The 14,697-nt window shown below is 52.8% G+C and overlaps 1 protein-coding gene across 1 annotated transcript; it reads right to left on the reverse strand.

Annotated features, from left to right (window-relative positions):
* Positions 1 to 83: 83 nt before the first annotated feature.
* Positions 84 to 680, reverse strand: CKM354_000364200 (uncharacterized protein; the record flags this gene model as incomplete). Its single annotated transcript, XM_044798848.1, has 1 exon — positions 84 to 680. The coding sequence occupies one exon, from the start codon at positions 678 to 680 to the stop codon at positions 84 to 86; it is 597 nt and encodes a 198-aa protein (XP_044654783.1).
* Positions 681 to 14,697: the final 14,017 nt, after the last annotated feature.

Genomic DNA, 14,697 nt, shown 5'->3' on the forward strand with positions numbered 1-14,697 from the left:
GCACCTGGGAACCTCGAAGGAACCTCACGAACTGCCAAAAGCTCATCAGCGACTTTCTCTGGAAGGCGTAAGACGAACCAACCTTACGAACCGCCACCAGCCTCCAATACGGTCCCACCGGGATCGGCAAGGGAACCAAGATCCCAGTATTCGCTCGAGAGACCCTCGATAGCACCCCAGGTACCCGGAGACAAATGCAACGAGAAACCAGAGGCCGACTCGGGAAAGGTCAGAGTCTCGGCCTCCGCCCGCTCCTCAGCCTCCAACTCCTCGATGTTTGCAATCTCCACCGCGATAGCATCGTCCGCGCGACGATCTATCAAGTCCATCTGTTGCCGAAGCCTCATTTCCCGAGCAAAAGCAACCCGGGAAGCCTCGTGGGCGGCTTCAAGAGCACGGCGGGCGTCCTCCTGGGCACGCCTCGCATCCTCTATCCCTTTCAGGAGCTTCTCTTTCTCAGTACGAAGACGGTCAAACTCCGACTTGGTGACCTTGATGTCACATCGCTGACCACGACGCACACATTCATTACACTTTCCCGAGCGAGTATGGACCTTGCACACGCGCTTGTGTTTTGCGCAGGTCGAACAAGCACGAACCATGATGGTACCCTGAAGATCCAGAAAATCCGCAAGACGGTGACGACGCGAGGTGGAGGATTCAGAAGGGACACGAGGCATCGCGGAAGAAGGCCATAAATCCAGAAAACGGGAACGTGACGAGCTTATGAGTAAGCTTCGGGACGAAGCTAGGCTAAAAGGGGGATGGTGTTACGGTTCATGTGACAAGAGGCTCAGCCCGAGCAGGCGCTGGGGCCTGAGGCATACGCCAAGGATCCAATGATCAGAGGCGCTCAGACCAACACCATCCTGATCACACTGATCACACTGATCACACTGAGCAGAATGATCAGGACCTTGATCAGCGCGATCAGTATGCTCAGAAGCATGAGCAGAATCCTTTTGTATATATCGAGCGATGAGTATCGCCTCTCTAGATAGTCATCGCGTACAACTCACTGTTCTATCTCACTGATTGGAATATTGAGATCCCAACTTCGTTACACTTCAACTTCATCCGACAAGCTCAAACCCCGATCGAGCTTAAGCTTCTGCTTAGTGAGATCTTAGGTCGTCAGCCTCCCGCAGATAAACCTAACATGACTCCCCCTCAATAACCCATTCCGGATAGCCGCGGTGTCACGGGCTGGGCCCGTAGACATAAGACTGCCTGGAAGTCGGCGGAAGTTAGTAACGCCGGCCCCGGCTCACGTGCGCGGAAAGCACGGGAGCGCCTGCACACTTGTACGCTCGAAGAGAGAAAGCTCTCCCTTCCTCTCTTCGAGCTACGTCCTGTCAAAGAGGGCTACCTATAGGGTAGCGCAGTGTCTATAAAGCCTGTCCGTAGCACTCCGTACCTGTTGTGACATCACCTACCTTTCCTGCCTGTCTCCGCCCGTGACACTACGTAGCTCCTACCCTTAGGTGCTGTCGCACTTCCGATGTCCCAGCGACCGTCGCCTCCTCAGGCGGTAGACCAGCCTGCCGACCTAACCCAGTATGTACAAGAGAGCCCTACCGAGTGGCTCTTCTACCTCCGCAACCTCGATGCCTATATTTCAGGCCTCGAGGAGGAATTGCAAAATGCACGCGAGAGCGCCCAGGGAGCGCAATCGCTAGCCTCCCGATACCAGAAAGAGCTGGAGGATAAGAACGCTATTATCCAGTATCAGGGACAAGAGATTGAGGCCGCTCGGCGCCAGGCCTTCGCCGCTGAGGCCGAGAGAGATAGGGTGTTCGCTGCTGCGCGCGAGAACCCTACGCCTACCGTACCTACGCCCGACTCTCCACCTGCTTCCGCTACCGCTAAGGCTGTTCAAGATGTTGCAGCAAGAGAGACTACGCCTGCTCTTGCCACACCTTCCAAGCTATCTCTTTCCGAACGACTCCCCGACCCGGCCCAGTTCAACGGCGAAAGGAAGGACCTCCGCCGTTTCGTCCAGCAGATTTACGCTAAAATGACTGCCAACCTGGACCGCTTCCCCTCCGCTGCCTCCCGCCTTACGTACGTTGCTGGCCGCCTTCAAGGCGACGCGTATAACCTCCTGCTACCGAAGATGAAATATGGCGTGCCTCAGTTCGTCGACTACCCGCAACTCCTCGAGTTCCTCGAGTCTGCCTATGGCGACCCCGACCGCATCCAGAATGCCCAGAACGCCTTATACCGCCTTAAACAACGCAACCAGGAGTTCAGTACCTTTATCGCCGAATTCGATCGACTTGCCCAGGAAGGAGAAATGGCCGAAGAAGCCCTAGCTCCGCTGCTTACTCAGGCTATCTCCCGTGAACTCCAAGATATGCTCCTACATAATGAAGCCCCTACGCAGGAGTACCGCGCCTATACCCGACACCTACAGAAGCTCGATAACCGGTACCGCCAACACCAACGCCAGACCGAACGCCCCCGCCTACCGACGAACTCGAATACTCGTACCGCTGTGCCCGATAACCGCCCTCGCACTCCCCAGCCTACCCGTCAAGAAAAGAGCCCTATTGCGAGAGCTAAGAACATAGGCGACCCTATGGACCTAGACGTAGGTCGCAAGACCGACAAAGAGCTTGGGAACTGCTACCGCTGCCACAAACCCGGACACCAAGTCGCCGGCTGCCCTGAACCCGACCGTCGCCCCCTAGCTATTCAGAGGCGCGACGCTGAACGCCGCCGCACAGCTGCCGCTATATCTCCCTCGAGAGGCCGATCCCCGCCGAGCCCGCAACGCACCAATTCTCCCCCCTCCCCTCCGCCGTCGGAAAACGGAGTACGCCTGGCTTCAGTCGCAGCCCGGCGTTAGGTCCGCGCAGCCCTGTTCTGCCTGAAATTATCCGTGTCTCCCGTTCCTCGATCGACCCACTACTTGCTGTTCCGTATAAACACGACCGATCTACGTCACCGAAAATCCCGTTCTCAATCTCCCTGCAAGGGAGGATTGTCTCCGACTATGCTTTAGTCGATACTGGTAGCGAAGCCTACGCAATGATGGACCTGCAATGGGCTAAGGCCCAAGGCCTTAGTATTCAACCTCTAGAGAAAGAGGTTATTATGCTTCCGTTTGACGCCGATAGCAACGCCGAAGGGGTAGCTATCCGCTATGGCACCTGCTGTATGCTCCGAATTAACGACCACCTAGAAGAGGAGGTCGTTTTCCGCCTTACCGAGATAGGAGGTAGTCCTATTATCTTAGGATACCCGTGGCTTGAGGTCCACGATCCCGATATTCGCCCGAGCCGCTCTACCCTCCAGTTTAGGAGCGAATACTGTAAGAAGCACTGTTCTGTTCCAGCCGAGTCCCGACCTGTCCAGATGTATACGAAACGTCTTCCCCGGATCCAGGAAGGGAAACGCCAGACTGTCGACGTATTCAAGATATCGTTCCAAGCTGCTACGAAGTACGCCGCCCCGCCTATGCAACAGAGAGGATACCGCCTCTGCTACACGACGATCGAGGACCTACAGTCGATATTCACCTCCGAAGAAAAGGCCGACATCGAAGGACAGCTGCCCGAGTGCCTCCGTGACTTCAGCTCTGTATTTTCTCCGAAGCTAGCCGACCAGCTTCCCCCGCACCGCCCGTACGACCACGATATTAAGCTAAAAGAGGGCGCCGAACTGCCATTTGGCCCTTTATACGGGATGTCCCGAGACGAACTGCAAGCTTTAAAGGAATGGCTAGACGAGAACCTTCAGAAGGGCTTTATCCGACCAAGCTCTTCCCCAGTCGCCTCCCCTGTCCTATTCGTTAAGAAGCCCGGAGGTGGCCTACGGCTCTGCGTAGACTACCGCGCGATAAACGAGCTTACTGTTAAGGACCGATACCCGCTCCCGCTAACGACCGAGACTCTGAACAACCTAAGCGGAATGAAGTACTTTACGAAGATCGACATTATCTCTGCATTTAACAATGTGCGTATGAAGGAAGGGCAAGAGTACCTTACTGCATTCCGGACCCGTTTCGGACTATTTGAAAGCCTCGTTATGCCTTTCGGACTCACCGGCGCGCCGGGAACCTTTCAGCGGTTTATTAACGACACTCTGCGCGAATTCCTCGACCAATTCTGCTCAGCCTACCTGGACGATATCCTGATTTATAGCCGGACCCGGGAAGAACACGAGAAACACGTCCGAGCTGTCCTACAGAAGCTGCAAGATGCAGGTCTTTACGCAAAGCTATCGAAGTGCGAGTTTTTCCAACACGAGACTAAGTTCCTAGGGATGATCGTTGGCCAAAACGGCATCCGGATGGACCCCGAAAAGATCCAGACAATCCAGAACTGGCCCGAACCGAAGAATGTTACCGACGTCCAGTCCTACCTAGGGTTTGCGAACTTCTACCGCCGCTTTATACGGAACTTCTCGAAAATCTGCCAGCCGCTTACAGCTCTTACGCGCAAGGACACTCCGTTCGCCTGGACTCCCGCTCGCCAGAAAGCCTTCGACGACCTAAAGCAAGCCTTCGTAGAAGGCCCGATACTCGCCCCGTTCGATTGGACTAAGGAAGTTATCGTCGAGACCGACGCCTCCGACTACGTGTCCGCCGGGATCCTCTCCCAATACGATAACGAAGGAATACTACGACCTATCGCCTTTTTCTCAAAGAAGCATAGCCCTGCCGAATGTAACTACGAGATCTACGATAAAGAGCTGCTTGCTATTATCCGCTGTTTCGAAGAGTGGCGCCCTGAACTCGAGGGAGCCGAACACCCGATCAAAGTCTTGTCCGACCACAAGAATCTGGAATACTTTACGACGACAAAGCAACTTAACCGCCGTCAAGCGCGCTGGTCCGAATTTCTGTCCCGTTTCCGCTTCCAGATTACCTACCGACCAGGGAAACAAGGCCAAAAACCCGACTCTCTAACCAGGAGGTCAGATGATCTGCCTAAAGAGGGGGATGAACGTCTACAGCACCAGAGCCAAACGATTCTGAAACGAGAAAACCTCCCTGCCCCTAGGAAACAAAAACGAGTATCGTTCTCCGACCAGGTTACGATCTATACGCTGCCTACGCCGGAACCGCAGCTATACGCCTTCCCAATCCGAACAAGGGAACAGTCCCCGCCGAGAGACGCTATTAGCGCAGTACAGATCCCCGAAGAGCTCCAGGAAACGATAAGGCAAGGATACCGAACCGACGAGACCCTCTGCGAGATAATAGACGCAATACGAGAAGGGAAAAGCCGTTACCCGACGATCCAGCTCGCGCAGTGCGAGCTACGAGAGGACCTGCTCTTCTACCGAAGCCGACTCTACGTACCGAACGACGAAGAGCTTTACGACCAAGTTCTCCGCCTCTGCCACGAAACCCCAGCTGCCGGACACCCTGGAAGAGCCCGTACGTACCAGATCGTATCGAGGGACTACTACTGGCCAGGTATGAGCGCGTATATCCGCCGCTGGGTCCAGAACTGCCATGTCTGTAGTAGGATTAAGCCTAGCCGACAACGTAATCGAGGACTCCTACAACCGTTACCGACACCCGACCGTGCCTGGGATTCGATCTCGATGGACTTTATTACACACCTACCTAAGTCCGAAGGGTTCGACGCTATCTTCGTAGTCGTCGATCGCCTTACGAAGCTACGCCACTATGTCCCATGCCTTACGACCGACGGCGCCGAAGAGATTGCTCGCCTGTTTGTTAAGAATATCTTCCGACTCCACGGGAAACCGATTAACATTGTCTCTGATCGGGACGCCAAGTTTATGTCTGACTTTTGGAAACACCTTACGCGGAAACTAAGGATTACCTGCTCCCCATCGACTGCCTACCACCCGCAGACAGATGGCCAGACCGAGAGGCTAAATGCAGTCCTCGAACAACACCTGCGTGCGTACGTTTCGTACCTACAAGACGACTGGGTAGAATGGCTACCGCTAGCGGAATTCTCAGCGAACTCAGTATTCTCCGAAACTACCGGCTTGTCTCCGTTCCTAGCTACCTACGGTTTCCAACCCCTCCTAGGAACCGAAGTCCTACAGCATACGACCGACGCCCCTGCGAGTCGAGAAGCAGAATCTTTCGTCGCAGATATGAAGGCGATTACCGACTTCCTAAAGGCCGAGACCAGCCTCGCACAGTCCCGATATGAAGAGGCTGCAAATCGGCACCGTAGCGCCTCACGCAAGTTCTCTGTTGGAGAAGAAGTCTGGCTCGACGCTAGGAATATCAAGACCCTCCGCCCTACGAAGAAACTTGACTGGAAGAACCTAGGCCCGTTCCGCATTCTTGAGGTCAAACCGTATACCTGCCGACTAGACCTGCCAGCGACGATGAAGCTGCACCCGGTGTTTAACAACGATCTGCTTACTCCTGCCGCGAACAACCCGCACGGCTATCAGCGTACGCCCCCGCCGCCGCCCGTTATCGTCGACGGGGTCGAGGAATGGGAAATCGAAGAGATCGTCGACTCGAAGGTCGACCGCCGCGGCCGCGGTGGCAAAGAACGACTGCGTTACGTAGTAAAATGGAAAGGCTACGACGTACCGACTACAGAGCCTGCCGATACGATTATCGAGGATGTGCCACACCTCGTCCGGAACTTCCACCGCCGGTACCCGCTCAAACCAGCGCCCCGCCAAATGCCAGTGTAAAGAGCAAAAGTCGGCACGACGTTGAGACACCGCAGGTGCTATCAACGTTATGCATAGCCCGTCGAGGGTTCGAACCTCGAGCGTCAAGCATGGCAACCGAAGAGACAGACGTTGTGTCTCTCGGCCTACACCTGTGCCCCAGACCAACTGGACGAGCTGACTAAGCACGATTCCTGCCGCAGTATAATGCCTGAAATCCGTTGGACGTTACAGACTTGCGCTAGCATACGGCTGCAGCGATAACCGCCAGAGGTTACACGAGCCCACTGGAGTCGAAGATCTTCCGCGCATCCAGACCCCGGAAAAAGTCACATGACTTCTTGGCACGCCCGCCTGCTCCGCCAACTACCCCCTCCGACCGGTCGCGACCCGAATGTACACCCAACGCCGCTGCCCCGAACCGACTCGAACGCGTGACCCCGAGGAGATTGACCTCCCCGCCGAGAATGGCCATATCTCACCCGTCGTCGCCGGGAAAAATGTCCCGACTTCATCGCCCACCTGCACATGACCCCTGCTACGCGCCTACAGCTTGAACCGCTCGAAATCCGATACTTGGTTCCTGCCCCCAACGAGGATTGAACCCGAGGCCCCAGATTCCTGCTGGACAATCATAACCGCTGCACCACGGAAGCAACCCGAATTCTGAAGAGTTATGTTGGATCTGGAATCTTCTGCTCGCGACCAATCAGACAAAACTGACTATGGGGGTCCCCTCCGGGGGGTTCCTGTAAATTGAGGGGCTGCATATGAGACTGGCCTGACCACCCAGTGACTCTAGTGCAGTAAGAGGGCCGTCCTGACCACGAAGAACTGTGTACAGTAAAGCTCCGGTATTGTCTTTGGATTCTATGTACTAGTCGCAGCAACGATGGTGGATTGGGTTCCTCGAGCGGGCTGTACATACCAAAGGCGATACCGTGGAAGGCTCCTGCTTGCAGGAGCTAACCTGTTTGCTCCGCTGTTGCAGAGTATCTGTCCTGTTTTGTTCTGCCCTCGGGTAAGACCCGAGGAAGAGGAGCTGCACGCTGCCTAGGAAGGGAGTGCGCTGCACTCGCCCTATTTTGAAAGAACGTGACTCGGAGCGTCACTGCTAGGAAGGGAGTAATGTCACGGGCTGGGCCCGTAGACATAAGACTGCCTGGAAGTCGGCGGAAGTTAGTAACGCCGGCCCCGGCTCACGTGCGCGGAAAGCACGGGAGCGCCTGCACACTTGTACGCTCGAAGAGAGAAAGCTCTCCCTTCCTCTCTTCGAGCTACGTCCTGTCAAAGAGGGCTACCTATAGGGTAGCACAGTGTCTGTAAAGCCTGTCCGTAGCACTCTGTACCTGTTGTGACATCACCTACCTTTCCTGCCTGCCCCCGCCCGTGACAGCCTTCCCTTTACTTTGCAGCCTGCGTAGCCGCTTCCTTTGCCTCTGTTTTTCCTTCGGACAATACTAGGTGTCTAGCGAGTCCTCCTCTCACCAGGTCCTATCTCTCCCTTCTTCTCTCCTCCTTTCCTCCTAGTCCTCTTTCCCTGCCAGCGAGAACTGTTCTAGGACCCCTTCCTGGATAAGTGTTAGGTTATGAGCGGGATGCTGATGACCTAAGATCTCACTAAGCAGAAGCTTGGGCTCGATCGGGATTTGAGCTTGTCGGGTAGTCTAGAGGAAGGTAACGAAGTAGGAAGATTCACTTGATTCCAATCAGTGAGATAGAACAGTGAGTTGTACGCGATGACTATCTAGAGAGGCGATACTCATCGCTCGCTATATACAAAGGAGAATCCCATATGTTCCTCCGGGTCTGTTGTGTACGTGAGAGACCCGGTCCGCTGCTCTGTCGAGAGAGCGAGAGATCCGTTCCTTCATATGCAGGAGGATCTCTCAGGGTATGAGAGATCCTTCCTTGTCCCGTGACCGGGCGCAGCCGTGTGTCCACGAAAGATGACTGGGCAGGGGGAGTCGTGACGGTCAGAACCGTAACACCATCCCCCCTCTAGCTTAGCTCGTCCCGAGCTTCCGTGCTTATTAGCCTCAGGATTCCCCTCGTCATACCTGGTGGTAAAGATGTCTCTTTCTTTCCCTTGCAACATCAATCCTACTGACGCGCCGTCTACGAAGAAACGCAAACGCCGTGCCATTCGAATTCACCAGTTCGGAGAATACGCCATGAAGCCTTGTTCTCGCTGTCAAGAGAACAACTTGGTGTGTCGGATCCATATTTCGTCGGGGAAGTGTTCCCACTGTCATGCCAGCAACGCGAAGAGGTGCGACGCGCGGATAACAGACTCTGAATGGGAACGCCTCGGGAAACAGCGCAAGAAGCTACTGTCCGAGCTGGATCAGGCGAAAGATGCGCTCATGAAGGCGCACGCGAAGGAGATGCGCTTGCGGCGGCAGTTGGATGCCTTGGACCAGAAAGTAGAGGCTGGTCGTGCTCTTGAGGAGCGGGAGCTCGAGGAGATGGAGGAGGAGGAACGTGCCATGGAACAGGCGGGTGTTCTCCTTGCTCCCGGGGACTCGTCTGGTCTTGCTCTTAGTCCTCTGACCTGGAGTGCTATGGATGGTTCCGCGGATTCCGCCTTCTGGGGTTTTCTCGACGGAGTTGTGGCAGAGCCTGCCGACGGAACTGCTCAAGGAGTGGCCGGCAGTTCGTAAGGTTCGTCTCCGGCTCCCAGGTGTTGTCGGATTCGTGGTACCCTTTCCATTTGATGAGGTATTTCTGATTCTTGTAGTCCAGGATTTTTTCGACTTCGAACTCGTCTTCTTCCTCTGGTTGGAAGTGGAATGTGTCTTGGCATGGGGTTTCGGCGTCGGCGGGTTCCAACAGTGATACATGGAACACCGGGTGGATCTTTGCATCTTTTGGTAGTTTGAGTCGGTAGTTGACTGGTCCCCTGGCTTCGTCAATCAAAAATGGCCCGACCTTGATGTGATCCAATTTCTTGGTCTTCTTCCTTGTCTTCAGGTTTTTGGTAAGAAGATAGACCTTATCCCCCTTCTTTAGCTGAGGTGCCATTTTTCTTTTGTCTTGCCTAGACTTGGTGATCGCTTTTTGCGAGTCTTGGATGCGGTTTTTGAGTTCGTTATGAACGGTTTTCATGTCCTCTGCCGCAACCATTGCTCTTTCAGCTTGGGGATGACTATGTGGGTTTCCGAACAGGTTCGGATTTCGTCCATAATTCGCAAAGAATGGTGTAGCCTGCGTAGTTTCTGACTTGTGGTTGTTCAGTGCTATTTGTGCCATGGGGAGCAGCGTAACCCAATTGTCTTGTGCGTGATTGATGTAGTGTCGTAGGTATTGTTCCAGGGTTTGGTTCATTCTTTCCGTCTGTCCATCTGTTTCTGGATGATAGGCCGTAGATAGTTTGTGTTTGATTCCGATAGTTCCGACTAGTGTTTTCCAGTAGTTTGATGTGAATAGTTTGTCTCTGTCGGTAATAAAGACTTGCGGGAATCCGTGGTATCGTACTAGCCTGTCCATTACGAGGTGTCCGAGTTGCTCCGCTGTGTATATCTCGCTTGCGGGTATAAAGTGTGCATATTTTGTGAGTCTGTCGACCATGACCATAATCATGTCGAACGTGGCGTTGGTGACTTTATCCTTCGAGGGTGGGAGTTTCGTGATGAAGTCCATCGTAACTTCGTCCCATGGTTGTTGTGGTGGAGTCCTAAACTGTATATGTCCGTATTTTGCGTGTCGTTCAGCCTTGTTTTTCTGGCAATGTTCGCATCGCTTGATGTATTTGAGCACCTTTTGCCGCATCTGTGAAAAGCCGAAGCTTCTTTGGATGAGCTCTACAGTCTTGGTTGCTCCTGGGTGTCCTCTTGAGGGATCGTCGTGATGTTGTCGTATGCATTCTTCTTCTCGGTCCTTCGGTACCTGGTATTTTCCCTGTAGTATTGGAAACTGTTCCTCTGTGTCGTTGAGGATTCGCACTATGTTGTTGAATTCTTGTGTGTTGGCACTAAGGCTTCCGTCCGGGTTGGCCTTGAGAACTCGTTGTTGTACGGGTTCTTTTCCTTCCATGTAGTCGACTCTTCGACTCAAGGCATCTGCTCTACCATTCTCTTTTCCTGGAGTGTAGCGGATTTCGAACTTGTACTGTCCGAGCAGTTCCGACCAGCGGGCCTGTCTTCGGGTTAGTACTTTGGTCGTAGTGAAGTAGGTTAGATTCTTGTGATCAGAAAGAATCGTTAGTCCTGGTGCTCCTTCCGCGTAATAGTTCCAGTGTTGCAATGCTGCAACGATAGCTAGCAGTTCCTTGTCGTGAACATCGTAGTTTTGTTCCGCGGGTGACATTTTTCTTGAGTAATAAGCCACTGGGTGTCGTTTCCCATCATGCATCTGTGTGAGGCATGCTCCTATGGCTAGATCCGATGCGTCAGTCTCGATGTAGACTGGTTCTTTCGTGTCAAACATCATCAGTACTGGTGCTTCGCAGCACATCTGTACTAGCTTGTCGAATGCTCTTTGATGTTGTTGTTCCCATTTCCATTTGAGGTCCTTCTTTGTAAGGTCTGACAGTGGTGTGGCGATCTTGGAGTAATCTTTGATGAACTTCCGATTGTAGTTGGCTAGTCCAAGGAATGACTGTACATCCTTGACTGTCTTCGGAGTCGGCCATGTTTTGATAGATTCGATCTTTTCCGGGTCGATTGCGATTCCTCTTGTATTGATGATGAAGCCAAGGAATTTGACTTCCTTCTTGTGGAATTCGCATTTCTCGGGTGCGGTCCGGAATCCTACTCGGGAGAGTCTTTCGAATACGCCTTGTACTTGTCGTTTGTGTTTCTCAAGAGATCCTCTAGTGTAGACGAGGATATCGTCCATGTATGCGATGACGCATATGTCGAGCAGGTCTCTGAGAATGTCGTTTACCATCTCCTGACAGGAGGCGGGTGCGTTGGTTAATCCCATTGGCATAACCGTGAATTCGTACAATCCGTAGCGTGTTCGAAATGCCGTCTTCCATTCCTCGCCTTCCGCCATGCGGATAGCATAGAATGCATCTCGTAGATCGATCTTCGTATACCAGTCTGATCCGGTAAGTCTGTCCTGCGATTCCTCGATGTTGGGTAGTGGATATCGGTTCTTGATCGTGATGTCGTTGAGCTTCCTGTAGTCAACGACGATTCGTGTCTTCCCGTTGGGCTTTGGAACGCCGAAGATAGGTGCGCCTGCACTGGACCTGGATTTTCGTATCCAGCCCTTGGCTAGCATCTTGCGTAGCCACTTATCTTCTTCTTGGAGCGCGTGTTCGGATTTCTTGAATAGTGGCACGAATGGGGGCTCCGTTCCGGGTTTCAGGTTGATCCGGTGGTCCCATGTCTGGTGTTTAGGTAAAGCGGTGATGTCTTCTACCTCTTCAAAGAGTTTCGCCCATTTTTGATACTCCTTGGGGATATCGGGTTCCGAGGCCGTATCCTTCGATGGTACGTTACTTCCATCTGTTCTCGTGACTTGGTTGTCCTCCTTGCCATCGCGAGTGACTGTCCGAGTTGGGCTCGATTGTTTCGTAGCTCCGGGCGACTGGAGTGTCATTTCGTTGATCTGTCTCCTAGCCTCATCTATCAGTGAACTCTGTCGCTGCATAGGGTCAATGTCGATAACGCAATCGCATTGTTCAAACCTGAGTACTCCTCGTCTCCAATCGATGATTGGATTATGCTTTCTCAACCAAGGTATGCCTAGTACGATATCATGACTGGCCATGTCAGTGATGTCTAAGACAATTTCCTCGTGGTGCTGTTGGATAGCAAGTGGTAACGGAATGGTTTCTCGTTCCACGCTTGGTAACGATGATCCGTCGACTGCGATCAATTCGTACCCTTCGTCCTTCGATTGGGTAGCTATCCCATATCGCTTCACAAATGATTTGGAGGCAAAGTTCCCGCTCGCTCCAGAATCAATCATGGCTTGGACCTTGTGTCCGTTGACGGTAATGTTGGTGCGAAAGACTGATGTTGATGCCTGAGCGCTTTCCGTGTTGCAGAACTCTCTTTGGACGCTCATTCCTTGAGAGTCGATCCTTTTCCCGACTGGGTCTCGATGGTAGGTGTTCTATACCATTCTCGGATCTGATGTGACTTGTATCTGATTGTTTCGTGTATTGTCTTCTCCTCTGGTGTTTCGATGCAAGCGTACATCGATTGACATTGTTGTATCTTGGCATATTGTTCGGAGATTCGGCGTATGTTTTCTCGTGCTGAGTTCGGCACGATTTCTTCGCTCGGTGTGACATATCCGAATGGTGTGATCGTGCTTCCGATAGGAACGAGTTCCTGTACCAGTGATCTGAAGTCGTACTGTACAGAGATTCTCGGCTGGTTCCAGAGTTTGATACGAAGTTCCTTGAGTGCGCGATCGAACTTGGTGGGGTGTAGGTATCGTTTCCCACCAATTCTCGGGAATATGTCTTCTTGTCGCATAGCCAGGAATAGCATAACCTTGCGCATTATTCCTGCCTGGGTACACGTGAATGTCGTGATTTCGTCATCCGGGTCTGGTTCTTCATCGGATGATTCCTCCGACACGTCTTCTTCGTCTGCGGACGAGTCTTGCCCTTCCTCCTCGGAGTCAATTTCAGGAGGGATATTCTCTTGGTTTTCATGGCAAGATTCGTCGTTATTTTCTTCCTCGGCGAGTCTGAGGTGTGGTGCTAACTCTTGCAGCTCCTCTGGAATAGGCAAGGGCCTACTTCCGTCATCATATCGCCGGATTGGAGGATCTTCTTCTCGGATTGGTTCGATCGGGAAGAAGTTGTTCTCCCTCTTGGAAGAGATGTGGGTTTGGCATGCGTCATCGTAACAGAATCGCCAGTGAAGGCTTCCGTGTCCGTGACGTTTTTCCCAGCGGATCTGTGTTGGGATGCTTCGTCGTTGCATCATTCCAAGCGTCCGTTTTGTCGTAGGTTCTTCGACCATTGCGTCCCTTAGAACTTCGAGTTCGTTGGTTATCCTGCTATACTGTCGAATCAGTTCCCTGAATCGCTTGTATTCCTGGTCCGTCCACAGCCCGGTCTTCGAGGTGAGGGGATGCATTTCGTTCTCGATTTCGCTTATTTGTCGGTCGAGCCGATCGAGTAGTATGAGTTGGTCGTCTTCTTCGGTAGTCGCCTTGTTCTCTCTCTTCCGAGATATCATACCGAAGGTCCTTACGTCTCTCTGGGTGTTATCGGAAAATTGACTTGCTCGGATCTGTTGATTTATCTCTTGGACAACCTTGTTCCTTTCTCCCACGATTCGATTGTGGAAGTCGCGAAGCTTGTGGGTTGACTCGGTGCGTTCTTGTCCCCGTGCTCTGAGCGAGTCTTCTTCTTCGCGAACCAGGTTGATTAGTCGATCCCATTCTTCAAGTCGTTCATCGAGGTTTATGTAGTCTTGCTCGATGTTCTTTTCTCGCGCAATCCATTCTGGCGGGATTGGCGTTCCTTCCGATTTTCGTTGTATCATGCCTAGAAGTCGGACCTCCTGAGGGGAGTTATTGTCGTTATAACCACCTCGTCCTTCTTCTCTTCTTTGCATCGTGTTGATGGATTGTCGCTGCACCATGTTCTTAGAACGACAATCCCTCGCAAAGTGGCCTGGTTTGCCACAATTGTAACAAGTCTTATCGCTACCTTGTTTCTTCTTGGGCTTGCCCTTTGGCTTGCCTCTTCCTTTGATCTTCCGACCTTTCTGGGTAACGTCGAGTTCCATTGGTTGGGGTCCGTAGTATGGTTTGTTGGACTGATTATTTGGCTTGGAATGGTATCCGCGGTTCCTTCCATAGTCTGGGGTGAACCCGGCGGTTCCTCCAACCTTGGAGTCGTACTTGCGTTCCAGCGCTCTCTCGTAGAGCCGGTCGTCGATTTCAATAGCCGCTTCGGTCAAATCCTTCAGGGTGTCAAGTGTTCCTCCGTGGTTCATTAACTGGTCCTTGACCGAGTCTTTGAGTCCACGTCTGAACATCGTCATTAACGCCTGTTGGTCCCATCCAGTCACCTGAGAGTGTTCCTCGAACTTGGCTGCATATTCGGATGCTGAGGTACGTTGCTTGAGGTGCTGGATAACCCTGATCGCT

The sequence above is a fragment of the Cercospora kikuchii genome, assembly GCF_019650295.1.
Source record: "Cercospora kikuchii DNA, contig_00002, whole genome shotgun sequence".
In the NCBI taxonomy this organism is placed as follows: domain Eukaryota; kingdom Fungi; phylum Ascomycota; class Dothideomycetes; order Mycosphaerellales; family Mycosphaerellaceae; genus Cercospora; species Cercospora kikuchii.